At 50.9% G+C, this 26,868-nt stretch overlaps 1 protein-coding gene and 1 long non-coding RNA gene across 2 annotated transcripts in view; one reads left to right on the top strand and one right to left on the bottom strand.

Moving 5' to 3' along the window:
* LOC138430739 (uncharacterized) lies at nt 1–982 on the bottom strand. Its single transcript, XR_011253374.1, has 3 exons — nt 893–982; nt 532–762; nt 1–404 (listed from the first exon to the last, which is right to left on the bottom strand). It is a non-coding gene; the product is annotated as an uncharacterized lncRNA (long non-coding RNA).
* Nucleotides 983–1,164: 182 nt separating this feature from the next.
* The window catches only part of ANK1 (ankyrin 1), a 141,604-nt gene continuing 115,900 nt past the window's right edge, over nt 1,165–26,868 (top strand). Inside the window, exon 1 of the mRNA XM_069572690.1 lies at nt 1,165–1,282. Within this exon, the coding sequence (XP_069428791.1) occupies nt 1,259–1,282 (24 nt within the window). The 5' untranslated portion in view covers nt 1,165–1,258. The remainder of the gene's footprint in view (nt 1,283–26,868) is intronic.

Raw genomic sequence — 26,868 nt, 5'->3', positions numbered from 1 at the left:
TGCAGCATCAGTCCTTCCAGTGAACAATCAGGACTGATTTCCTTTATTAAACACTGCTGGTTTGATGATGCTTATAGTGGGTATTTTTAGCCTAAAGGTGCCCTGGAACCTGCTTTGCCCTCCCCACCCGCCTCGGTGCTGGGCTGCTGGGGGGTGGTCAGGCCCCCACTGGGGGTTTCCAGCTGCTGTGAGAACAGAGCGTCACGGAGTGGCCCTTGGTGGTGGTTTTTACCGCAGCTGTAGCCTCACAGCAGGGCCCGTTTGGATCTGCGGAAAAGCTGAGGCCAGATAGCTGCCCGTCGGGGCCTCTGGACCAGCCTCAGCACAGAGGGTGGCCAAGGGGCCAGCAGAGAGGCTGGAGAGACTTTTCTCAGGCAGGACAGAACCCAGCAGCGTCAATATAGCTGGAGAAGCAAAAACACCCATGTGTTAGTTACACCTGAGCGTGTAACACAGCCCATGCAGGGCAGGCCTCATGTTTCAGCCACTCCCTCCACCATCGACTGCGATTCCAGGGCACCGTGTCCTCACCGGGTAAAGCCACTCCGGGCAGGTGCCCCCTCATCCGGTCAGTGATGGACGGATGTTGCAAAAGAAGCCTTCCATGCCAGGCCTCAGGAGCGTGGCGGTGGCTGGACCCACTGGGCAGCCCTGACTCTTGGCCCTTTTCCCTCCTAGGCACTGTTTCTGGTGACTCACCTCTGGTTCCCAGGAATGTGGTTATTTTGAGCCCCAATGTTATTAAGATGGTGCCCAGATTCCCTGCAAATCAGCTGTGAATGAAGACAGGCACCCCCCCCCCCGCCCCCCAGGAAAGCCTGTGAAAACCTAGACCCTGTGTCCCTGCAGCTCAGGGCTCTGAAGAGCCCTCTGCCCCTGGGAGGGAAGCTACCTTCACTTGGGGAACTCGTCCCCTCTGGATGCCTCCTCCAGGCAGCACCCCCGGCTCTGCAGGACTCCAGCACCCAAACTCAGCAGCCAGGGCTTGGAGTGGCCCCCACCCTACTCACAGCCCGAGGGGCCCAGGGAGTGGGGCCAGGCTTCCTGGTTGAGCGCGGGCGAGGGCACCCCAGCAATCTGTAGGCCCCAGGCAGGCGCCTCCCCTCTGCTTGGCTCCTGGGCCCGATAGCGCCTGTGCTGCTGATAAAGCCCCCGAGGGCCCAGCCTCACGGGCCTCGCAGAGGCGCGGTGGCTCCGGCAGCCCCAGCTGTACCCACAGCCCACGGTGACTGACCTCGGGGACCCAGCCAGGGACGGCATGCACTTCCCAGTCTTCGGCAGAGTGAGTTCTCGGGCAGCCACTCCAGGGAGGGGAGGGGGCGATGCGAAAGAGAGGAGGCCTGTGGGGCTAGGGAGGACTGGAGCTGCGCATTGTAAAGCTGGGCTTTATAATCATATCAACACGCGTTCTATTTGTCGGCGAAGGGAGCAGGTGGCCTCTGCTTGACTCAATTAATCCAGTTCATATTTTTTACTGCCCGAGATCTGTTGTCAACTTGAGTTCCGCCTACCTGGCTCTCTGAATTATATTCTCTGTGCTAGGGGTCGGGAAGGAGACTCTGGATGCTATTTCTTTGGTCTGTCTGAAGAGTCTCTAGAAGCTTTCCTCCGAAGCTACTGAATCCTGCATCTTCTGGGAGTGTGGTCACAAGCCTGTGTCCCTGGGGGAGCATGAGGCAGCTTTCTGGGGGCTGCTCTGCAGGGGCCTGGGGTCAGCCCAGTCTGGAAGGGGGCTTGTTTTCTCAATGACCCACAAAAGCCAGTCAAAGCGTTGTCTGGCCTGCTCTGTTGTTGAAACGGGGTGCTTTGGATTCATGTTGCTAACTAAGGAGAGGGAAAAGTTGAGGAAGGAAGGGCTGAAAGCGGCTCTGAGGTACGGGGTCTCAGGGTGTTCTTGGAGCAGCCTCGGAATGTTTCAGAGGTCACCCCACCCCCGATTCTCCCCATGATGATAGGAGGTATCATCGTGGCCCCGTGGGCTGCGCCTGTGTAAGGTGTCCTGGGTCAGGGCGAGGTTCTTGCTTTTGGTGGTGGATTCAGGCCAGACCCAGACCCCCAGGGCACAGGCTCAGGGATTGGTGGGTCCACATTGAGGATCTTCTCTGGAAGCTGGGTCTGTGCTGAGGCTGAAAGTGAAAACCTTAGGAAAGGAAACGAGTCTCGAGTGTGTCCCCCTTTATAAGCAGGGTTGTCTAAGCTCAGCTGAGCCCTGACTTCAGGGGTCAAAGACAATGAGTTTCTAGACCCAGGTGGCACCCCTTACCCCTCCTCTCCCAGCGTCTTTGCAAAACGAGCCAATTTATCTGGAGGTTTAGCTAAGCGAACCATGTTGAGAAAGGCAGGTTTTTCATTGTTGCTGTGGCTGAAAAAGTAAAAAAAAGGAAGAAAGATAAGAGAGTGCTTTCTAAAGGCAAAGTAACTGAAAATGACTGTCTCCAAGGTCTGTTCAGCATTTAATCTGGCTTTCTCATGTACCGCTGGGTCAGTCCTGCGGTGGCATTAGGGATGCGGCGTGAACAAACACACGCACCCCTGTCTTGCGGAGCTGACCACCCAGCAGGACGAGGAGCCGGGCTAGAAACAAAATAAACGGGTGCTCATGTATTCAAAGATGAGAGATGCTGGGGCAGGGAGCAGGCAGGGGGCTTCTGCCATCAAAATAGGTGCTCAGCAGGCCTCAGAGAGGTTGACTTTGGCCATTGTGTTTCAAAGCTAGATTCCACAGGACTATGAATAAAAGATTGTAATTTTCTGTCTGGAATCTTAAATATCAGACTGTGTTGGGTCGGAAGCTGTGGATTTCTCAGTTACATCATCACTGTCGAGACAGGGCACCTAGAGATGGGGCAGCAGAATTTGTGATGCTGGCCTAGGCTGTGCTGTCAGACTCCAGTGGGACTGGCTCAGTGCTGGACTTTCTGTCTGGCCCAGCTGGATGGATGGATGACGTTTTAGGCCTCTTCTCTCTGGGGTTGCCAGGATTGCTCACATCAAACTGCTGAGGATTGTATTTGCCCGTTATGATTTGGGGTAAGGGGGAGCTTGCTAAATGTGTTATGAGCACTGACAGATGTGATGGTCTTGGTTAGGAATATTCTCAAGAACAAAGAATATTAGTTTTTCATAAAGAAAGATAGTGCTAAGTCGTGTCCGACTCCTGCAACCCTATGAACTGTAGCCTGCCAGGCTCCTCAGCAAGAATCCTGGAGTGGGTGGCCATTCCCTTCTCCAGGGGATCTTCCCAACCCAGGAATCAAACCCAGGTCTCCAGCAGTGCAGGCAGATTCTTTACCAACTGAGCTACATGGGAAGCCCATTAGTTTCCATATCTCCTGTTTAAACATACAAACAAACCACTGAGCAAAGACCTGAAGGAGGTGAGGGAGGCCCTGTAGGGCTCTGGGGGAAACAGCCAAGCCAAGGCCCTGTGGCTGGAGTAGCAGAAGGTCATCGAGGCAGTGGGAGAGAAGGGTGGGGGAGGGGCGGGGTACAGAGCTCATGGGGCCTTCTGCACCATCATGAGGACATTACCTTAACCCTGAGAAGGATAAGAAGCGTTAAAGACAGTCTTGGGATTGAACAAATAGGATGACTTGACTTATCCCTATACCTATGCCCTCCGAAAGCTTTTGCAACCAAACTCTCAGGTATGGAGGTGGAGTTATGGCTGACCCCTCGTGCAATCGTTCTCTGCCTATTTTAACTCTGGGTTGCACAGGGCTGGCTGCTGACATAGTTACAGATGATCAATTTCATAGTCACACCCAGGTATTGATAACCCCCTCTCCCTTACAATCTGCAATTTAATGAGGAAATAGTGTCACAGACACTCTTGACTTAAAAAAATTACCATATGTAAAACTGAAAAGGAAGTGGAAGCCACTATAAAATCATAACTTATATGCAGGACAGCAACTTGCCATCACAGCTGTTGCTGGTGGCTCATTGTTTTCTGTGGAGCTCACTGTGGATGGAGCTCCTGGAAGTTAGCTGTCCAGAAAGTTCACTGCGTGAACGCGAGGAAGCAGAGTTGCTAGAGGGAGAAGCTTGACTTTGTCCTAAGTTTTGAAAAATAGCAACGGTCTTCCTGGTCTTCCCTGGTGGCTCAGATGGTAAAGAAATCTACCTTTAATGCCGGAGATCTGGGTTCAGTCCCTGGGTTGGGAAGATATCCTGGAGAAGGAAATGGCAACCCACTACAGTATTCTTGCCCAGGAAATCCCAAGGACAAAGGAGGCTGGCAGGCTACAGTCCAGGGGCTCACAAAGAGCTGGACATGACTGAGCGACACACACACACACACACACACACACACACACACACAATGGTCTTTTTGGGTCTTCCCAGGTGCCTCAGTGGTAAAGAATCTCCCTGCCAATGCAAGAGATGTGGGTTTGATCTCTGGGTCAGGAAGATACCTGGGAGAAGGAAATGGCAACTCACTCCAGTACTCTTGCCTGGAAAATCCCACGGACAGAGAAGCCGGGCGGGCCACAGTCATGGGGGTCACAAAGAGTCGGACACAAGTTAGTGACTAAACAACAACGAATGGTCTTCTTCTAAGTGGCCTTGCTCCCTGGGGATCCATTTTTCACACACAACCAAGGTGATTTTGTAGGAAACACATCCTACCCAGTCACTGCCCTGCTATGAACCTTCTATGGCCTCACCTTGCTCTTAGGATGGAGTCCAAACTCCTCTCTGAGACCTCTCCCACCCTGCCTGCCCATCTTTCCCTGCTCTGCTTCCTACTCCACACTTCCCAGTAGAACTGTCAGCTCCTTCAACTGGCTGAGCTTGGAAATTATTCTATTATATGTGAACTTTACCCGCGCATGCTTTGTTCACTGTGGTTACGCAGCATGTAGCACAGAGCCCTGCATCTAGCAGGTCTGATTGCAATTGAAATCTGATTGCAATTCATGAACGAACAGTACATGACTTGCAAAAAAGCACCTCATGACTGATGACTCGTTGGGTCACAAGGCTGCCATTCAAGCTCTAGTGGTTTGTGTGTGTGACTTTGTATACATTCTGCTCTTGGGATTTTTTTTTTAACTCCACAAGATTGTTTCTGCTTCCTCTGAACCCTTTCTGCATTAAAAAATATATATTTATTGATTCATTTAGCACTGGGTCTTTGTTGCTGCTCTTGGGCTTTCTCTAGTTGCAGCAAGTGGGGGGCTACTCTCCCGTGGTGTGGGGGCTTCTCATTGCTGTGGCTTCTCATTGTGGTGACTTCTCTTGTTGCAGAGCTCAGGCCCTAGAGCACAGCCTCAGTAGTGGCGGTGCACAGGCTGAGTTGCCCCCTAAGTGCGTGAAATCTTCCCGGACCAGGGATTGAACTTGTGTTCCCTGCACTGGCAGGTGAATTCTCATCCACTGGACCAACAGGGATGGACTCGATGGACATGAGTTTGAGCGAGCTCTGGGAGTTGGTGATGGACAGGGAAGCCTGGCGTGCTGCAGGCCATGGGGTTGCAAAGAGTGGGACACCACTGAGCGACTGAACTGACGGACTGGACCAGCAGGGAAGCTCCCCTCCTTGTTTTACTGGAACCTCCACTGAGACTCTTGTCGTTTTCTGCTACTACGGCTTTCCACTTATTTAGACAGGTGTCATCTCCCCCAGGTGCGGAGGTGGGAGGAGGGGGCAGCCTGGCTACTCATCTCGGAGTCAGGTTCTTCTCCCCAGCACCCACCCAGGTCTTGAAAGTGGGACTGAGAAAAAAAGCATATTTGTTAAAGGAAGTTGTTTAAAACCCACGAATGAGCCAGAACTCTGGCTTCTCCTTCACTTGCACACCCTGCGAGCGCTGACTGAGTGTTAGGAACGTATCGGGGGCGTTTGTTCGGAAAATCCGCAGGCCCCACGCAGAAGCCGCAGTCACAGCCTGCTGCCCGGCCGGCCGCTCGCCCCGATTCCCTGCGGTGTCCGGGGCGTGGCGAGGCCCGCGGGGCCGGCGCTGGCAGACGCGAGCTTTGTCATCGTTCTCCTGCCGGCGGTGACAGTCAGAACTGTCGCCCCCGGGCCTCCCGCTCACCCTCGACCCTCGGCGGCGGCTTGCGGAGACCAGGCTGATTCATCTCCTGAACTGACCTTCGCGGCCGGGCGGGAAGGCGCTGTGTAGACAGGAGGCGGTCCAGGGCTAACGGCCGGAGCCACCGGCGGTGGAAGGTGGGCGGACGCAGGCGGCGGGGATGGATTGAGGGGAAACGCGCTTGAAGGCAAACGCACCCCTGTCCCCAGACCTTCTCTCCTGCGCAGGGCCTGGAAGGCAGGTTCCCTCCCGGAAGCTACAGGTACCAGAGTTGCCAGGATACGGAGGAGGCCGCGGGAGGCCTGTCTTGCCCACCCCCCAACTCTTCCCCACACCCGCCCCCCAGCTCATCTCCCCACCCTCACCCCACTCCCCCAGCCCCGCCCCTGAGACTGTATTGGCCAGAACACTGCCTTGCTTTTCCGCCCGGGACGATGGATTGTGAAGCGCATAGCTTGTCAGGAAGAGCGCTGGATTTGAGTTTCCTTTAAAAAACGTGTGCCTGTAAAAACTGAAAAGAAGCTGGCTTTGGTCCAGCCGTGGACGGAGGGTGAAGATGATTTGCAAACATTGGAAGAAATTCCAGCTACTCTGTAAACCCAATCTGGGCTCTGCTCCCTCTGCCGCTCCCGCAGCCTCTCCTCCCAGCGGGGTGGATCGGGGTGTACCTGTGGTGGTTTTCTTTTCCTCTTGAGGAAGGGAATGGTTGGGGTGTAACATCTGTAGGTTGTCCCTGCAGCGCCCCCCCCCCCTCAGGGAGGGGGCTGGTTGGCATTTTTAAGTGGTGTGATTTGAAGGTACCCTTAGGCTAAGGAAGCCCCAAGTTCCACGGTAGAAAGCATTCCTTAGGTTCTTGAAAGGGCTTTCATCTCTCAAAGTCTTCTATTAATTGCATATGCTTAAGCCTTTCTCCTGGAGAAGGAAATGGCAATCCACTCCAGCACTCTTGCCTGGAAAATCTCATGGACAGAGGAGCCCGATAGGCTGCAGTCCATGGGGTTGCAAAAAGTCGGACATGACTGAGCGACTTCACTTCACTTAAGCCTTTCTAATAGGATCTCAAGTCATACAGATAGAAGGAAGTAATTCTTATCTTGTGGGTTTAGCTGAGGATCAGGCTAAATCAAGGAGTGGAGTTTAGGGCAGGGACATAGGATGGGACGGAGGGGGGTGAGGTGAGGACAGAGGAGTAGGAAGGAAGTCACTTTGCTCCGGACAGTGACTGGGATCAAGACCTCTAGGCATTTGTGCGTCCTGGAGTGTGGGTTTCAGGCAATGTGCCCGTCACAGTGCAGAACTTGATGAATGATGTTGGACTGAAAGTGCAAGTAGGGACCAGTGGTGGAGTCACTCGGATTCGGAACCCTCCTGGTACACAGGCCATCCAGGGGGTCGTGAGGTCAGCCCAGGAAACTACCCAGGGAACTACTCCTTGTTCCGCCACTAGACTTTGAAGAGCTGTCCAGAATAATGTAGTCTGAATTATTATGTTAATCCGTGCAGAGTCATGTAGCACTCGCTTTGCACACTTCATCTAAATGGGATCTTGAGACCAGCCTGAGAGATGGGTGTTATTGTGGCCACTTTCCAGATGAGAAAACAGAGGCTGCACAGTCAGTTAAGTGGCTCAAGTCCCACAGCCAGGTTCCTGGCTCTTGTCTGTCTCCCAGCACCCTGTAGATGCTCACTGGTTTTGCATTCTCTTCATTTCACGTCCTGGTCGTGCTGAAACCATTATTTTATATGCCTGTCTCCCAACTGATCTGCATCCCAAGGCCCAAAGCTGGACGGGGCAGAGGTCTCACCCCAGCATCACCAAAGGCTGGTACGACTGTGGTGGTCCAGCCACCAAGCTCCTTGCCAGTTTCTCGGTGATGCTCTTGAACTAGTTTTCCTGAGACACCTCCTTGACAGATCGGGTGTCTCCCAGATCACTAGCGGTCAGAACATAGCTCGTCTGATCACAGCTCGGTGGGCTCAGTAGGTGCAGTACCCAGGCTTAGTTGCTCCACAGTGTGTGGAATCTTCCTCCACCAGGAATTGAACCCGTGTCCCCCACACTGAGGGAGCATGGAGCCTTAACCGCTGGGCCACCAGGGAAGTCCCTGGAATGTGAATATTTCTGAACGGCAGCTTCAGACTCGAATTTCTTTTCCAGCTGCTGGGGAGCCCCCTCTCCTTTAAGGGCTTTGGGTAGGACATTGTCATGACTGTAGAACATTCCTTCTGATTGGGTGAGGAAAGGGGTCTTTAGAGTGTCGGGGAGTGGAAACCAGGTAGGAAAACGTCGCCCTCTCCAGGCAAGAATGGGTGAGGTCCTGATTAAGGGGATGGCGGACCTTTGATGTTCCCGAGGGGACCAGCCACCACACTGTGGGAGTCACTCAGCTCAGCTCAGCCCATGCTCACAGCAGCCCCTCCAGGAATCACTACCCGTGTTACCCACGAGGAAACCGAGTCTCGTTGCAGCCAAGAGGGGCAAGGAAGTCAGGCTGCTCTCTGCGGCATTGTCGGGGCACCCCTGTGGTCTGGGGTCTGGTCCTCAGCTTTCAGGCCCAGAAACTTGTTCTGGAGGCGCCACCCGAAGACAGCACGTCTAGGAAGCGACTTCATGCTACCCCAGCCTGCAGGAGCCTCGTGTGGACACCGGCTGGCTGACTTCGCAGGGAGGAGGAGGGCCCCTGCGGTCCTTTGGCACCCTGCTGTCTCGTGCACTTAGGTTCGCTGGCCAGTGAATTCACCCCATGAAGAGAATCTAAGTGGCCAGTCGGTTAGAGCAGCGCCTGAGGAGTGCACAGTCAGGGAAACAGGGGCGAAAGCATTCAGGAGAAGATGTCATCAATACTGCTGGGAGGCCTGATGAGCTATTCACGCGCCGCAGCCAAGAGCATCACACTGGTTACTAGCGGCTGGTTGAACAAGACGGGAATAGAAAACGGGTCTCATCGCCCATGTCCACGCTGATCCGAGTGGTGCCAGCTGCCTGGGATGCTGTGCTGAGCAGGAACCTGGAGCCGCTTTCGGGCTCATGAGAAAGTGTCTGTGATGAATTAGCAGCATCTTCCAGGCACCAGGTGGGGGAGGCTTAGGGTCCTGGTGGGAGGGTTATAGCAGCCCTTTCTGGTCCCTGATTGTTTTGCTTTTTCTGCTCTTCCGTCTTTCTCTTTCTTCTTCCTTTGGGCTGTAATCAGATGAGCCATGTTCTGACTGCTGTTCATTTGAGAGACATGCAGTCTGTCAAGGAGACGTCAGAAGCGAACCAGCCCTGTGCGTTGGGTGTGGGTTTCACTGGTTACCTCTCAGAGAGATTATATCACATGTTCCATCTTCCCTGTCTCCCCTGGCTGTGACTGTCAGGTTCAGGGGTTAAATTCACGTGAGAGAGCCAGCAAGTGGCAGGGTCCATGCACAGACCTAGGCACGGAGCCCGCTGGCCCCCAGCCCTGAAGGGATGGTAGTGGGGGTCAGCTCATCACCAGCTGTGTGAGTTGCCACTCATCTCACCTATTTGAATGGAGATTTCTAACCCAAGTTCCTCAACCAAGCTTTGGATAGAATCACCTTCCAACCTGGACTGTAGACCTCCAACCCCATCTCTCTGCACCCATTCAAAGCCACCCTCCTTTGGGAAGGAAAGGGTCCCATTGTCCCTCCTCCCCCCAGCTCCCATGCCACCCTCCCCCTCCCCCCCCATCTGTCCCCTCCAGGCGATCCTCTCTGCTTTCCTATGCCTCTGGCTCCAAATAGGTGCGGCATCGAAAAAAAAAAAAAAAGTGAATAGCAAGAGACTTCCCCGGATGGTAAGAATCTTCCTTCCAATGCAATTCGACCCCTGTTCTGGGAACTAAGATTCTGCATGCTAATGGGCAACTAAACCCTCGTGCCACAACAAAGACCCAGCACAGCGCCCCAGAATTTAACGATAGCAACTGAACCCCAGCTCTGAGTGTGTGTGTGTGAAACTTAACACTGTATTGAGTTTGCTGCACTGAATGACAATTCAGCAGCACTTGTTTCCATGGCTGTCTTTTTTCCTTCTCCTTTACAGCTCCCTCCCTCATTGAAACAGCCTTTTAGGAGAACTGCAGTCTTTCTCAGATTTGGTTAAGATGTATTTGCAGATGGAGTGACGAACTGACAAGCTGGGAGGTTTGGATTCTACATCTTCGTCTAAACTGTCTTCCTGTAGGGTTTTTTTTTTTTTTTTTAACACTTCATTTGGAAAGTTCTTGTTTCTCCATCTGAAGAATACGCTTGGCATCAAGGACCATGAGGGAGTTTGGTGTCAGGCGCTGTTTGTGTTCGCGGGTTGTCCTTTATGTCTTGGGCACAGAGCGATGTTCAAATAGATGCTCCAGGGTTAGGGTGCCTCTCCTAGTCCTTTCTCTCTACCCCGTTCATCCCAGTGTGGCTATTGGGAATTCTGACTCCAGACATTGAATAAGTGGGATATGTTTAAAGCATGTAGTGCATGCGTTGGCCTTGTTGGTTTTTTTTTAATTGAAATATTGCTGATTTACAATGTTGTGTTAATTTCTGCTGCACAGCAAAGTGGTTCTGTTACACATATGTATACTTTTTTTTTGGCCATGCCATGCGGCATGTAGATTCTTAGTCCCCTGACCAGAGATCGAAGCCACACACCCTGTGTGGGGACCAGAGAGTCTTAACCACTGGACCACTTAGGAATTCCCTTTTTGAAATATTCTTCTCCACTGTGGTCTATCATAGGATACTGAATATAGTTCCCTGTGCTGTACAGTAGGTCCTTGTTCATCCATTCTGTGTGTAACAGCTTACAACTGCTAACCCCAGCCTCCCCGTCCAGCCCTCACCCGCCCCGTTCTCCTTGACAACTGCAAGTCTGTTCTCTATGTCTGTGAGTCTGTTTCTGATTTGTAGAGAAGTTCATTTGTGCCGTGCTTTAGAGTCCACGTGCAAGTCAGATCATATGCCATTTGTCTTTCTCTTTCTGACCTACTTCACTTAGTGTGATAATCTCTGGGTCCATCTATGTTGCTGAGAATGGCATTATTTCATCATTTTATGGCTGAGCAGTATTCCATTGTGTGTGCGTACCCAGTGTGTCCCACTGTGTGTGTGTGTACACAGTGTGTCCCACTGTCTATGCATACACAGTGTGTCCCAGTGTCTCTGTGTACCCAGTGTGTCCCAGTGTCTGTGCGTACCCAGTGTGTCCCACTGTCTATGCGTACACAGTGTATCCCATTGTGTATATGCACCACATCTTTATCCATTCATGTCAGTGGACTCTTAGGTTGTTTCCACGTCTTCAGCCTGAAGTTGTTGATTGAAGCTCTTTCCTTGGTTTGTTGGTGTCTAGTTTCATTTGTGTAACAATGCACGTGTCTCCTGCTTAGAGCAATTGCTGATGGCTGGCCTGGGGAGTCTGTCTCTGGGGTCCCCCACGATCCAGTTGATCCCCTCCTGAGGCAGCTCTGCCAGGGCCCCAGGTGACCTGCCGGGAGACTTCCTTCCATCCTGCCCTTCCCACATGGAGACCTTCCTCCAGAAAACCTCCTCCCTCCCTCATCCCCAGCCAGCCCTGCCCCCTACTCCTGTCCCTTCAGAGTCTCACTCTGGAGCATCACTCACTCAAGCTGGTGAGTGATTCCTGAGCTCCTGAGATGGGCAAGCTCCTGCAGAAGTGAAGCCTGGCGTGCACAGAAACTTTGAGATCCCAAAGGTGGGAGGAATTTGCCACAAGGAATAAAAGGCTTTGGAAATTCCCAAGAGAGAAAATCCTGCAAGCAGAGGAAACCGAGGGGAATTCCATGGAGATAGGGCCTCCAGGGTGGCTGTCAGGGAGAGGTTTGGTGCAAGGAGCTGAGAATGGAGGCAGAGGAGAGCATGGAAGGGCATCCCAGAGGAAGAGAACAGAGGGATGACAGCTCTGATTGGGTGGCATGTCATCAATCAGTTCAGGGCAGGAGAGGAAGGGAGGGGTGAGGTCAGGCTAGACACGCAGCTGAAAGGGGGACCAAGAAGGGCTTGGGGATGACCTGCCAGGGTGTTCAAAGGACCTGGAAAGCAGTGAGCCAGGAAGGTTCAGGAGACTGACTCTTGCACCAGCAAGTAAGTTTCACAGGAGGGAGTCTGGAGGTGGCGGCGCCTCGGAGGTGGCCACTGAGTGGTCCAGGTAAGGAATGACAAAGCCCTGATTCGAGGCGTGAAATGGGAAACAGTGGATGTGTGTGATGACGGGAACTGAGGGCAGGGACTGTCACTGACACTTCCTGAGCCCCACGTGGGCTGTGCTCTCGGGACTAGGCAAGATCCCGGTCCCGGCCTGCAGGACTGCCTTACCTGTGATGCTGAGGACATGGAGGTACAGAGAGGTGAAAATGCTCACAGCTGTGACAGCAAGTGTGCAGTGGAGCTGGGATAAGCAGCCAGGACAGCTGGCCCCAGCGCCTGGCTTCCGAACCAGGGGCTTCTCCTGCTTTCACGAGACCAGCTGAAGTAGGAGGCTTGGGAGGTGTGGCAGGGGTGGGCAGGGGGCTGCCATCCCTCCTGCTGGGTCCTGTGGCAGCATTTCCTTTGGAACTCCTGAGCCCACCAGCTAAACCTTTGACCCCAGGGTGCCGGGGTAGCCCTGTGGCAGGGTCGTGTTGGCCCGACTTTCGGAACCTTCCCATCACCCCTGCTTCTCATCCCTTCAGTGGAGCCTTACTGGTTTCCCTGTACGCAGGGGTCTCTCCCCCCATAAACCAAAGCAGAAGCACCTCAGGAAGCGTGTCCCCATCTGAACTCAAAACACAAATGTATGGCAGGATGTTTACTTAATTTGCAAAAGCTTCACCACGGGGTTTCTTTAAGTGACTAGCTCCCAAGTGTATAGGGAAATTATTATATATGAAAACTTTTGCAGAAGGCAAAAAATATATATATAAATAAAGCTTTAACAGAATGGATTCAGGTGTACTGTACATGCTGAAGGTATCTAAAAATGCCTCTGATTTTCTCCTTGCCTTTCATATTTGTCTGTGAATTTAATGGCAAACATCAGTCATCTAAAAGAGAGTCTGTGTGTAGAGGGTAGCCTTGAATTTTTTAACAAGTCTAACTGAAGAAATGAAAATATAATAAAGCTCACACATCCCAAACAGGACAATTATGGAATTGATTCTTTACATTCCCAAACGATGTTTTGTTTTAGGAAGGAATCCACTAAATACAGTTTGCTATTGCATCGAAAGTGAAAGTGAAAGTCAGTCAGTCGCATCCGACTCTATGCAACCCCAGGGACTATACAGTCCATGGAATTCTCCAGGCCAGAATACTGGAGTGGGTAGCCTTTCCCTTCTCCAGCGGATCTTCCCAACCCAGGGATTGAACCCAGGTCTCCTGCATTGCAGGCAGATTCTTTACCAGCTGAGCCACAAGGGAAGCCCAAGAATACTGGAGTGGGTAGCCTATGCCTTCTCCAGGGGATCTTCCCAACCCAGAAATTGAACCCAGGTGCTGTGTTCGCACTGTTACTTTGTTAGGGGGTTGACTTGTCTAAATGCTGGTCTAATTTCCTTCTCCCGCTGGGTCTGTGGGCCTCAACACTCGCATGGCTGGTTTCATAGCTCTCTGTGGAAATGAGAAAACCATTCCATGGGAAATGGATTTGGAATGATCAGAGGAGCTTTTTCCAGCGTGGCTGTTTTTGGAATGCCTCTACCACTGAGTATATATGGCGGCTAAGAATCTTAGGACTCTCTGATCCACTGACGTCTAGGGATCAAGTCCATGAAATCCTTGAAATTGTGAACAGGATGGAATTCTCTCATCTACTTGGGGATCCAGACTGACGTCTTATTGACTTAGATTTGCATGGGTGATTAGAGATAGAGAGGTCGTAATTTCAAGTGTAAAAATTAATGGCTGCGATATGCTATCTCTTGATTCAAATAAAATGCTTAGACCTTGATTCACTAAGGATCTGAGACCACCACCTGAGAGATGATTCTCAGCAGGCAACACCTTCCCTACACGGGTGTTAGGAAATACCCAGGTGAGGGGCATACAGATATTTAGGGACAGGCCTGCAGAACGCAGAAGTGACTCACTCTGAGTGCTGCTTCCACTGGGAAATAAGATTTTATCTCACGGAGGTGGAGACTGGAATGGTTGGGTGACTTGCTTGCTGGCAAACAGATCAAAGGAGACAAGCAGGGGGTGATATGAGGAAGCCCGGAGGATGGCAGCTCTCTGCTCTCCCAGTTGAAATACCCACGCAGGGACTGCCAGGCACATCCTCATCGACACAGATGGGTGTTTCTAGTACATCCCTTACTTTTTTTCTGGCCCTGTATTTGACCTTGAGAGAGTGCACATTTCGTGTAACAGCCTTCCAGGAAATATTCTGTCTTCCATCAGGCAGCCCCCTAGAACTGGGGTGGGCTGGGGGCTGCCCTCCTATTTGGGAGGAGGGCAAGGCAGGCTCACCCCTGCGCTGCAGGGCTCCTGGCCCCCTTTGGCTGGTGTCTGGCAGAAGAAGCTGGCGTCCGGCATCTGAAAGGTCTACCTTCTCTAAACCAAGGACTCAGCATACAACGACCGAGCTCCTCCTCTTGTACCAGTCATTTAAAACCCCAGTGGTTTGCATTCTTGGGTTTCTTAGTGCCGTTCCCCATTTGGCCAAAGAGGTTATGGCCACTCCGCCTTTGACCTTCAGGCAGTGGGGCTGGCCCCAGCTGCCTCATGCAAGCCAGGTGGTAACAGCCACAGATCGGCCCCCACAGCCCCTACTGAATTTGTTCCATGCCCCCAGCACCTGCTCTCGCCTCCCGAGCCCTGGGCTCTGGGATGGGACCTGAACTTGACCTTCTGGACCTTGGCAACCTTGTGCCTCCCTTCCCCCACTCCCTTCTCCTTGTTCCCGAGCACACCCTGTACCCAGGAAGGGGAGGGAGAAGGGGCCTTCTGAGCAGACCCCAGGGGTGTGGACCATGCTGGACCAGAAGATGGACACTTGGCTTCTGGTCCAATAAATACTACCGCTATGACCTGTGACCTTGAGCTGGTCACTCCATCTTTCCGGACCCGAAGATGAAGGGTGGTTTCTGGGTCCCCAGATCTGTGCCTTTCCAGCTCATCCAGGGCGTGCCGCTCTCTCTGAGTCCAGTTTTGGTTTCCACTCTGGCTGGGGTTAGGAATGCTTGCACGCTGATCCCTCGGCAGGAGGCAACAGCAGAGTGTGTGGTGGGAATAAAATGAGGGCGGGGAAGGACGGTGGTGAGAAGGAGCCTAAACACCAGGGCCAGGGAGCCTGGAAGGTGGTCTTGCCAGCTCCCTCTGTGCTGGCATCCCTGGGGTGCAGCCCTCAGGCAGAAGGCAGGTGACACCACTGTCAGTAGGGGCTGGGGCCCTGTGGTACCCGGCCTGAAAGGCTTCTCTCAGATCACACGGAAATTAGGGGGATTGCACAATAGTTAGGAAGGGGCCCAGGGCAGGGAGTCTTGGCTGTGCATTCGGGATGGTCTGAAGCTGGCTGAGGGCTGGGATGGCAGAGGTGGCTGAGGAGGCTGGAGGGCAAGGGGCATCCCGCTCCCTATGGCAACTTCCGACTGCCTGTCTTCTCCTTTCCTGAGCCTTCCAAATGGAGTCCCCAGTTAAAACACAAAAGGAGAACTCTTTTCCCAGAGAGGGAGACTTTCCCACGAATGTAGAAGCACAGGGCACAGACATTTCTCTTTAGCATCGCTGATAAGGGATTTCACCCGTTTCCCAGCGAGGCATGGGAAGAAGTTAAATGTCGGAACCTCTTCTGGTTTTCTGTGTGTGCGTGGTGTGGCCTCTCCCCACTCCCACCAGCTTGTGCCCTCTAGAAGTGACCTCTCTGGCCAAACTGTAACACACCTGGCCACAGAAACGATGGAAGAGACAGCGGTGAACCCAGCGGTTCTCTGCCCTCCTCAGCGTCCTGCCCACACCCAGCCCCAGACTCAACGCCTTCGGACCCACTGTTTATCTCCTTGTCTTATGTTGCCCTGACAGTGACGATCCACACACTCATACACACACACACACACACACACACACACGCACATGCACGCTTTCACGTAAGTGCATGCACACAGATGCACACACATAATCCCTGAACAAGTACTGTAGCCCCCAGGCCTTGGAGTCCAGGAAAACCAGCCCCTGTGGCCCCAGGAACATCAGCCACGTGGGTGGGAAGAATCTAGTAAGAGGTAGGCGTCTGCTCCCCAGCTCCCCACTGTGGGGAGGGGCAGGTGTTGGGTGTAGAAGGATGAGTCATTCTTCCCGAGGAGGAGAAGAAGCTGGATGTTCTAATAATGAGTCACTCAGGTTAACTCAACAAACTCCTACGGGCACTTGAAAAATGTTCCTGCTGTGTATGAATCCAGAGTCCAAGAGGAAGTCATGGAAAGACGTTGGCTCCAACTGAAGAGGATGTGAACCTGGGCCTCCGATCTGGCCTGTTTAGCCAGCTGGGCTCCAGGTGAGGACTTGGGAGGGCCTGGGAAGAGGCTGCAAAGGTCCATGACTTCAGCCTCCCTGGTTGGCCCCCGGACAGGGTCTGCTGCTGCATGCTAAGTCCCTTTAGTCATGCCTGACTCTTTGGGACCCCATGGGCTGTGGCCCACCAGGCTCCTCTCTCCATGGGATTCTCCAGGCAAGCACACTGGAAAGGGCTGTCATGCCCTCCTCCAAGGGATCTTCCTGACACAGGGATCAAACCTATGTCTCTAAAATCCCCTGCCTTAGCACACTGGTTCTTTACCACTAGCCCTACCTGGGAAGTCCATTAAAGAGGCCAGGTTTGCTTTATGTTGGATGCTGGCAATATGGGGAGGGTGGACTCCTGTCCAAAAAGTGACTCCCCCTCCCAACTAACAATCACTGGGCAAGAGCTTTTATAGATGGAGGGAGGGGGCTCCATGCAGAAACAGCAGAGTCAGCTCTGACAGTCATCTTCAAACTGGTGCTCAGTGGTCCGACCGGCATCACCTTGCTTGTTTTAAGTAGAGTTACTCCTCAGTTCCAGAGTCTGTTTGTTTCCATCTCTCGAGGTCAGTTCTCGGAATTGTGGCAGCTTATGTCATGGGCACAGTCTGGTCGTCACGCAGTTAACCTCTTGCACCTGGGGTTTCAGTATCTGTGAGCCAGCTCACAGGGTGCGGCTCCGAATATCATCTACAGCCCTTGAGAAGGAACTAATGGTCCTTGGCTGTGCCCAAAATACGTTATTATTTGGCCTCCTTTGCCTGCTCTCCTGTTCCCGCATGTTCTCACTTCTCTGATTAAGCTTATTCTTTGGCTAAAGTTTCTCTACCGAAAAAAGCCAGGCAGAGGACATGGGGGTGAGGACCACAGGGTCCTGCTGTGTTTTATGTACACGTGTCTTATTGCCTTATCCCCTTCCCTTCCCCACCAGAAGGCAAGCTCTGTGAGAGCAGGATGTCTGTCTGTCTGAGGACATGCTGGGTCCTAGACAGTCCTGACGCCTAATAGGCACACAAATATTTTTTAAAGAAACAAGCACATCTAACAACCATCATCTTATCTTCCCCTTGCATAACGTCAGTATGAGGGATGGGAGCTCCCTTCAGCCTCATGACGTTTAAACCTCTATAGGCTGTACTATCATTGGGAATAAACTATTCTTTGATGTAGTTTTCACGCCATTCCCTAGAGTAAGTGCGCTTGTTTTGTTGACTAACATGCATATTTTTCATCGACAAGTGTTTCTGGATTCCTACCTTCTGTTTATGAAGTGTGTATTCCCTTTATCTTCTAGAACCGAACACCTAGCAAACAGGGGGCTTCAGATCAAATCAGTAGTGTTAAAACGGATCCCGGAGACTGCCTGAAAACTGGCAGCCTTTAAGGTTTGGTTCAGGACTCACTACTGGATGAAAGAGTCCCCCGAGTGCCTTATTCCCCTCTGATCTCAACTCTTGATTTGAATTTCTGGTACTTCTTGATGGAACCTCTTACTGCCTTAAAAAAAAAAAAAACTATCAGAATAGAGTTCACTTACAGTGGTGTGTTAGTTTCAGATGTACAGCAAAGTAAGTGATCCCGTTACACATACAGATATATTCATTCTTTTTCAGATGCGTTTCTCTTGTAGGTTATTATAGGCTACAGAGTAGAGCTCCCAGTGCCGCATGGCAGATCCTTGGCGGTTATCTGTCTTATACACAGTGTGTGTGCAGGTTCATCCCAAACTCCCGCCTGATCCCTCCTCCCACGTTCCCCCTCTGGTAACCGTACGTCTGTTTTCAGCATCTGTAAGTCTGTTTCTCTTCTTTAAATAAATCCTTTCATATCATTTTTAAGTTGAATTCCACATATGAGGGATCTCGTATATTTGTCTTTCTCTGTCTGACTTATTGCATTTAATAGGACCATCTCTAGATCCATCCGCGTTGCTGCAGACGGCATTCTTTCGTTCGTTCTTATGGCCGAGCAGCATCCCATTGTACATATGTACCAAATCTTTTCTTTAAATCCATTCTTCTGTTGAAGGACTTCCTCATGGCCTTTTAATCGGACACTCATGGGGTATCTCTTGAGCTGTTGTCTTACTGAATCTTTAGCCTGTGTATTGTTCTATGTATTTTCCATATAGCTATATCTTTCCCCTCTCCTAGTTTGCAATCTTCCCAATGCCAGGAACCACAGAAGATGCTTATCTGTGTCTTCTGTTGGGTTCTCAGATCGCACACAGCAATTCAGCAGTTCATACTTCAGAGTGCAAGAGGGAAGGAATGAGACAAGCCGAGCCATTAGTACCATTGTCTTGTATGGATGATTTTTCTCTGCTACCCTCATCCTCGAAACACTCACAGAACTCAAGGTTGACGTGAATATTGACAAATGATTTTCTTTTGGAAGTGCTGATTTGGCCTCTAGGTATCTGATTTCAGAAGTCCTGGAAATGTGTCTCTGATGGCCAAGAACTAACCAGCTCAGTGATTACAGACATGATAACACTTGTTTTAGTAATAAATGATTCACTGCCCATTTCTCTTTCTTTTTCTAATACTTAACCTTTATTTAGGGGTTCAAGGTGTGGGGGCGTCACTAAGAAAGTTCGTGTTGAAAAGTAGCTAGGGAATGGCTATTAAGAGTGATTTTAGAGTAGAAATAAGGTCTTCATGAAGTCATAACATTTTGGAGATGGCAAGAGAATGAAAACATCTATAACATTTTATTTCTTTAAAAAAGACATGAAGCCAAGGTTTCAGAGAAGGACTGTCTAGTCTGCCTTCATCATTATCCAGATGAGAAATGTCTAAGTGAGAGACAGATCTCAGAATTCACCCATGGTGGCTGGGGCTTTCTGCAGATGAAGTCGGATAGAGAGAAATGTAGATTGGCCTGATGACTTATAGCTTATTTCCTCACCTTTTTATTTAAATAATCATAAAAGGACTGATATAAATACTGTATGAAAAGATATTTGAAAGAGAAGCCAGCTGGAATTCACAAGAGGGTTAAATAGAGAGATAATGGTCTCTATTCAATTATTAAGAGTACTATGACGAGCCCTATGTGACATATCCTGTGTAGCATCTGCCCTGTTGCCTTGGTAGTAAAGAGAAAATAGCACCGGGAAGGCAAAGGCAGTTGCCAACGTGCTTTTCAGTGGTAACCACTAAGTACCCTGTAGAAAGGAGCTTAAGAGCATCTTAAAGGACAGAGCCTGCCTTCCTGTTGTCAAGCTGTGAAAAACAGCAACCTTCAGGGGCTGGTTGGTGGGCTGGGTGGTAGTTTAATTGGCTTTGATTGCCTTGAAACGTTTTGGCTCCAGGAAGAGAGAGAGGAAACCTTTTCGGTCAGCATTCAGCTGTCAGGGCCTGAATGGAAGGGGTGAGAAGTTGGTTCCACCGCAGAGGATCCCCAAGGGCTGCACTGCCTCGGGCTGAGCACGCAGGGCAGCCGGGGAGGCTTAGCACCTGTGGCCTGGACCTCCCTTCGCCTGGTTTGGAAGTGGGTGTCCCCGAAGTCACAGTGATGATTCCAGAGAACTCAACTGGGGAGCCTGGGATTAAAGTCAACCTTAGTCTGTGCATTTCCCTAACCCTCTGGGAAGGACAGTGTCAATCACCTCTTATTAAACCTTTAATACAGACTTACAGACACATAGAGCAAGATAGTGGTTAGCAGTGCAGGTAGGGGCTTAGGAGATACAAACTCCTATGTATAAAATAAATACAAGGATATATTTTACAGCGCAGGGAAATAGAGCTAATATTTCATAGTGACTCTAAATGGAGAATAATCTATGAAAATGTTGACTCAGTATGCTGTATATCTGAAACTAGTATAATTACTCAACTACACTCAACGAAAAAATAAAACAAAAAAACTTTGGGGGCCTGGGTTCATAGAAACAGTGGTCTAACATTCTGCATTAAACATGCCTTGGAGCAGTGGCTAGGGTCTTTTCTGATTATAGAGAATGGCCACATTCATAGACAGGTCCTAGTTGTACTCAGATTTCCAGGATTGAACAATTCTTTCTGGAAAATTCTGAATTTCGTGTTTCTCACAAACCCTAAACACACCTTTGGCTCGTTGAATCAAGCAAAACTCAGAGCAACTGCCTCTACTCTGCTCCGCGTACCAGCCAGAGCATCGTATCACTGTTCGGTGACTTTGGGTAAATTACTTAATGTCTTCATGCCTTAGCTTTGTCTTCTGTGCAATGGGGACAACGATGGAAGCTACCTCATGGAGTGGTTGTTAAGGATAAAAGATGTTAAGACAAGTAAAATGCTTAGAATAGTGCCTGGCTTGTAAACTTCAGCTATCATTATTTTTGAATCATGTCTTTCTCCTGCCTTTCATCATCCCCATATCGAATTGTCATGATGGTGAAGTATCATGGCCATGGAGCATGGAAGGGGTCACCCAGCATCACCTTCCCAAGCCCCAGTTCCTAGTGGATGTCTCTGCCAAGCTGGGAAAGCCTTGCTACCCAGGCTGGACAAACTCGGGGGGCAAAGGCCGCTCTGGAATCCTTCAGGCAAGTCTCCATGTAGCTAACAATGGGCCACCCCCTCCTGGCTCTGTCTCTTTAGGGAGAACTGTTCACATAAAGCCCAGCCATGCAGGGCTATCAAGGCTGATGCTTGACCATCCTTCAGAAACTCTGGTACGACGGGTTTCATTACTGATAGACAAGCCTGTTGCACTACTTGAAAGAAAACAAGGGTTTCCGTGTTAGCATGTGCACCTGAGAAGTGAGTGCGGTTGTACAGTTTCTCCAGCGTGTCCACCTCTCCTCCTCATGCCCCCAGGTTGCAGGGCAGATTCCTGCGATGTGAGGAAGCGCTGGGGATAGTTTGGTCAATGGGACCATCCGACAGGACATCACATTGCATCCCCCGTGTGTTTTCAGAAACGTGTGCAGTTTCCGCCCCAGGTCTGGGCTCTGCACTCAGCAGTCACGCAACATGATCTGAATGTAGCTAGCACCTCACACCATGGAGAAAGTGAAGTGTTACGTTCTGATGGGGGCCAGTTCACTTGCCGATGAGGGATGCTCTTGGAATGATACCGACGCCTCTCACGACATCTCACGCCCCCTCCCAGCCTCCACAGAGAGATGTGAACTGTTGCAGACCTGAGGAGCTGGAGTTGCTCTGTGGGGCCCAGACTGGCAATTTAGAGCTGATGGAGATTGTGGGGGAAGGGCTGGGAGCCACAGGCTGGGGTGGGGGACCCTTGTCTGCAATGCAGCCCCCCTAAGGACCGTAACCTCCCCACTCAGAAAACCACAGTGGTCCCTAGGCTGTATCCACAGGCACCATTGTGGCTTACAGGGAAATGAACAATTGGGTCAAATAGCCCTGGACATCTGATTATTTTTTCACTGATGTGACATTTACAAATCTGATCAATTCAGATTCCAATTTGGCTAACGTTCCTGAGCCTCTGGTGTGTGGGCAGAATCATGCTAACACTCACGTCTTGTTTTGACCCGGCCTGGCCAAAGCTCCCGTTTGGTTGAGACACGTACTGAGAGCTGCTTCCATGCTGGGCACAGGGGTTCTGAGATGCGCAGGAGAAGATGCCTCATTGCTTCTTTACTGCCCTGTCCGGTGGCCCCAGGGCTGCTCAGCAGAAGCACTTGCTTGTTCTCAAGGCAGTTCATCCTTTAGGAGTTCTGGGTCTATGTCTTACCCAAAAAGAGAAATGGATAGTGACGCTGAAACTTGTTATTGAACATCAAACTTTCTGTTCTCTTCGTTTGGCTATTTGATGAGAAACTGATGTTGGCTTCTCACTATTGGGGAAATAATCTCGTTCCCTGCAGACACGACCCTCGAGCCCCCTCCCCACCCTCTCTCCAGCACAGGGCAGGATTTCCAGGGTGAGGACTGGGCACAGAGACCCCTTCAAGGGTCAGGGTGTTTTTTTTTTTTGCTTCCTCCTGTTGGCAATCTTGGCTGTGGGCTCACAGGACTAAGGAGCAGGGGGAGAGGGAGTTTCCAGTTCTGATCTGAAAACCAGAGAGAGGGAGGTGACTGATACATATAAAGGCAGGTTGATTTTTCACACTGAGAGGGGGTATATTTTTAAAATCTCAATACTGAAGCAGGCAACTCAAGGCTTCATGGTGAGTGGGCAGCTTCCATAAGGTCAAGTCCCAGAGGGGCCTGTGATGGACAGTCGGTCTCTAGTTCCAGCACAGACGGGAACCCCTGTGTGTAGGTGAAGGGAAAATCCTAGGTTCAGCTGCGCACTCCCCGCCTCCCCGCTGCAAGCTCGGGTTTAAGGCTGGCCCTCCCTGGAATCCATGTAGCACCTTCTCGTAGGTTTAAAAATAGACTCCAGGCCTGCCAACCCTCTTAAAAGGAACATGATGAGCGGAGTGCCAGCATCGTAGGACCTGACACCCGGCTCCCATCAGCTCCCTAAATAGACCCCGGGCTCTGGGTCCCGTGGCCACTGAACTGACTGCTGGGAACTCCCCACACAAAGTTCAACAGGAGAGCAAGCCGGGCTCTCTTTCCCTCGCCTCTCTCGCTTTCCTCACTTTTGCAGGTCTGAATTTCTCGGTCCACTGGATTTCTCAGTTCATTCAACATGACAGCTGTACCATCTGTTCTGTGAAGTCCCTCCCTAATTAACTGGAGAGGGGGCCAGGGCAGGAGGGTGCAATGCTGTCCACAAGAGGGAAGACATCTCCCCCCCGCAACAGCAACAATGCTCTAGACGGTTCGCGGAGTCCCGGGGTGGCTGACCGCTGCCCCAGGTGCAGATAAGCCAGCCTGCCTTTCTCAGTAAAGGGCGGAGCCCTGGCACCCACCCTTATCGGCCTTGGACAGAGACTCGGGGCCGGGGCACCTCCCTGCGTGGGTGCGGGGCCCAGCAGATAGAAGAATAGTTGGGGGCAAAGCCAGCCTTGCCGGCAGGGGAGGAGCTGTGGCTCGGAGCAGGGCTCAGGAGCAGGGTTTCAGCTGTACGTATACCCTGAGACCTGGTCCTCCGCTGCAGGGAAAGTGGAAATGGAAAATGATGCAGCGAAAGAAAGCCCAGGAGGTGCAGCTGCTGCAGCATCACAGCAGCGTGCTGGGGGTGCTGGGATCCTGTTCCCAGCCATGGCGGTTCTGACCTTGCAGAAGCAGTGACCGGGCCCAAATTTTCCAGTGTAGAAGCCAAATCAGTCATACCCCCTGTCTCAGGGTGGGAGGGGAGGAGGTCACCTTTGACCAAGGCTTTCATGAAGGAAGCTAGAGGGAAGGAAGGAAAAGAGCATCCTTGCCATTCATTGAGGACCTACTTTGTGCCCGGGGTGGTGCTGGGCATTTTTATGTTATTCGCACAATACCTGGGGCAGGGGACAGGGGAAGGTTATTTTCATTTCACCCATGAGGATGCGAATGCTCAGAAAAGTTATTTCCTTTTATCAAAAGTACATGAGCCTGCTAACTTTGAGTATTTTAAAGCTGCCCAGAAAAGCAGATGGTGATCGTGACATTACCATTCCAGGAGGACCGAGCATAACTTGATTACAGAGGAGGATTAAAACTGGAGAGACAGGAGCCCCATGAGTCCTCCAGTTCCCTGCAGGGGGAGAGGCGTGGTCACTGCTCCAGGTGTGAGTTGCTAGGAGGGCCATCTCTGGAATCCCAGCTCTGCCCTGAGTCTCAGCTTTGACATCCCTGAAGAGAGGAACCAGCTTGGGTCACAGCTGGCTCCTGTCAGAAGCCGCCTCTTCCTGTTTCCCCCGAAAGGCTTCTGGGGAGGCAGTCATCCAAGGACCCCAAGCACCCGAGATCCTTTGCTTCAGGCTTCTGAGCAAAAGGAAGCATTCTCCCAGTTTGTGGAAGGAGCTAAGGTTCACAGGGGATTCCGTGGCAGGGCGCCTGGGAGCCGTGTCCCTTTCTTCTCTCTGTGCCATCTCTGCCTGGCGTAGGTGATGCGGCCCGGAGCACAGAACTCCACAACTCCTCCAGCACCTCATTAGGCTCATCTGAGAGGAACTGCAGAGACAGTTGGTAAAATATGCAGCACGACTGGGAAAAAACTGCACACGCCGTGAACCCAGAAGATGGAACAAGTGGTCCTTACCAAGCAGCCCTCATCTTTTCCTTAGCCCATCAATCCCTTTCTGCTCCTTTGCGTTGGCTGTTTGCTTTGATGTCAGTGACTTTCCTGGCAGATCTCCCAGGCACACTAAATACCTGTAATAAAACTGAGTATGTAAACGCACTACCACGCGTAAAACAGATAGATAGTGGGAAATTGCTATATAGCTCAGGGGGCCCAACTCAGCGCTCTACGATGACCTAGAGGGGTGGGATGGGGTGGGGTGGGGGGAGGCCCAAGAGGGAGGGGAGATATATAAAAAACATATAGCTGATACACTTTGTTGTAGAGTGGAAACTAACAACATTGTAAAGCAATCATACTCCAATTTTTTTTTTTTTAAGACACATTGAGAAGAGCAGCCTTCAGGCATGAAAATATACAGGAAATGGACGAGCAGCAGTATGATTCCTTGTTGTCTAAGGATGTGGGAGTAATGGAAGGTTGAAGAGGGACAGTCCATTAAGAGGGAAAAATAAGGGCTTATGTTTCTGAATCCCTAGAGCCCAAAGAAACCCTTAAAAGTCATCAAGTTTATCCTGCATTTCTATGCGCTGTATCAAATGATGAGTTTTATGTTTCTCTGCTGCTCCAAAGCCCCTGCCCCCCAGCAAGGATTCAGCTCTTTCTGAATAATGAATTCTATTATGCCACATCCCTTAGCACTGGAGGAAAATTCTTCTGTCTGATCTAACCTTCCTCACATCAATTTAACCCCATGATTGACAGTTTCCTTATGACCCATGGAAATATTCATACATCGGTCAGCAAGCATTTATTTGGCACCACCACCCAGCTCTGTGTGGAGTGAGGGAGAGGGGCTGGGCATACAGGGCACGTTTACCAAGCTGTCTCTACATGTGGGAAGCTTATAGCTGAGTCATGGCGCCCGCGGCAGCTGGGAAAAGGGCGCCATATAATTCGTCCCACTCTGGGATCTGGGTTCTAGTGCTGGAGGGGGTCGCATACATCTTAAGAGCCATCTTCTCGAGCCTTCTGTCTTTTTTTATTTTTTGGCCGTGTGGCATGTGGGATCTCAGTTCCTCTACTGGAGATGGAACCAGTGCCCCCAGCATTGGAAGCACAGAGTCTTAGCCACTGGACCACCAGGGAAGCCCCGTGCCTTCTCTTCTTTAGTGTCAGCCACCCCAGGTCCTTTATTGAATAATGTGCCTGGAGTTGTTTCCTTCTCCTCTTGGGCTTTGTCTGACTCTGCATATCTAAGTTGCAAAAACCTCAACCCTTCCGAGGTCACAACCAACCTCAAGAATTCTTGGAAGTCCTGAGTCCTCAAAGTCCTCTGATAATATCTCGGGCCCTTTCCCATTCTCAGCAGAACCATGGGTTGTATTCCGTTTCTGGTTCCACTCTCTTTTTTGTTTGTGATTGCATTGAATATATAACCCATAGCTTTATGCTGTAAAGAACCCTAGGCTTCGGAGTTAGATTCCCTGGGCATCAGAATTGGTTTGGGAGTTTTTTGCTATTTAACTTTGAATATTTCACTTGAAGGATCTCAGTTTTTGTGCTCTGGGGAGGAATTGGGCGGTTGGCAATGACACATATACACTATTGATACTAGGTATACAATAAATAACAAATGAAAACATACTGTTGCACGCGGGGAACTCTACTAAATGCTCTGTGGTGAGCTGAATGGGAAGGAAATTCAAAAGGGAGGATATATGCCTATATGTGTGGCTGATTCATATTGCTGTACAGCAGAAATTAACACAACATCATAAAACAACTCTACTCCAATAAAAATAATTTTTAAAAATAGATGTGCTGTTTAGAAAAAAGCTCAGTAATAAGACGACAAACAACCCAGTTAAAAAAATGGGAAAACATTTGAACAGACATGAAATCACTGAAGACAATATGTGGATGGCAAGAAAGCCCCGGAAAAGATGTCTAGCGTCATTAGTTATTGCTGTTGCTGCTGCCGCCAAGTCACTTCAGTCATGTCTGACTGTGTGTGACCCCATAGACGGCAGCCCACCAGGCTCCCCTGTCCCTGGGATTCTCCAGGCAAGAACACTGGAGTGGGTTGCCATTTCCTTCTCCAATGCATGAAGGTGAAAAGTGAAAGTGAAGTCCCTCAGTCGTGTCCGACTCTTAGCGACCCCATGGACTGCAGACCACCAGGCTCCTCTGTCCATGGGATTTTCCAGGCAAGAGTACTGGAATGGGGTGCCATTGCCTTCTCCAACAATGAAATACTACTACACATCAA

This window comes from Ovis canadensis, chromosome 26 (genome assembly GCF_042477335.2).
Source record: "Ovis canadensis isolate MfBH-ARS-UI-01 breed Bighorn chromosome 26, ARS-UI_OviCan_v2, whole genome shotgun sequence".
Classification (NCBI taxonomy): Eukaryota; Metazoa; Chordata; class Mammalia; order Artiodactyla; family Bovidae; genus Ovis; species Ovis canadensis.
This window is presented reverse-complemented; position numbering and strand designations above follow the sequence as displayed.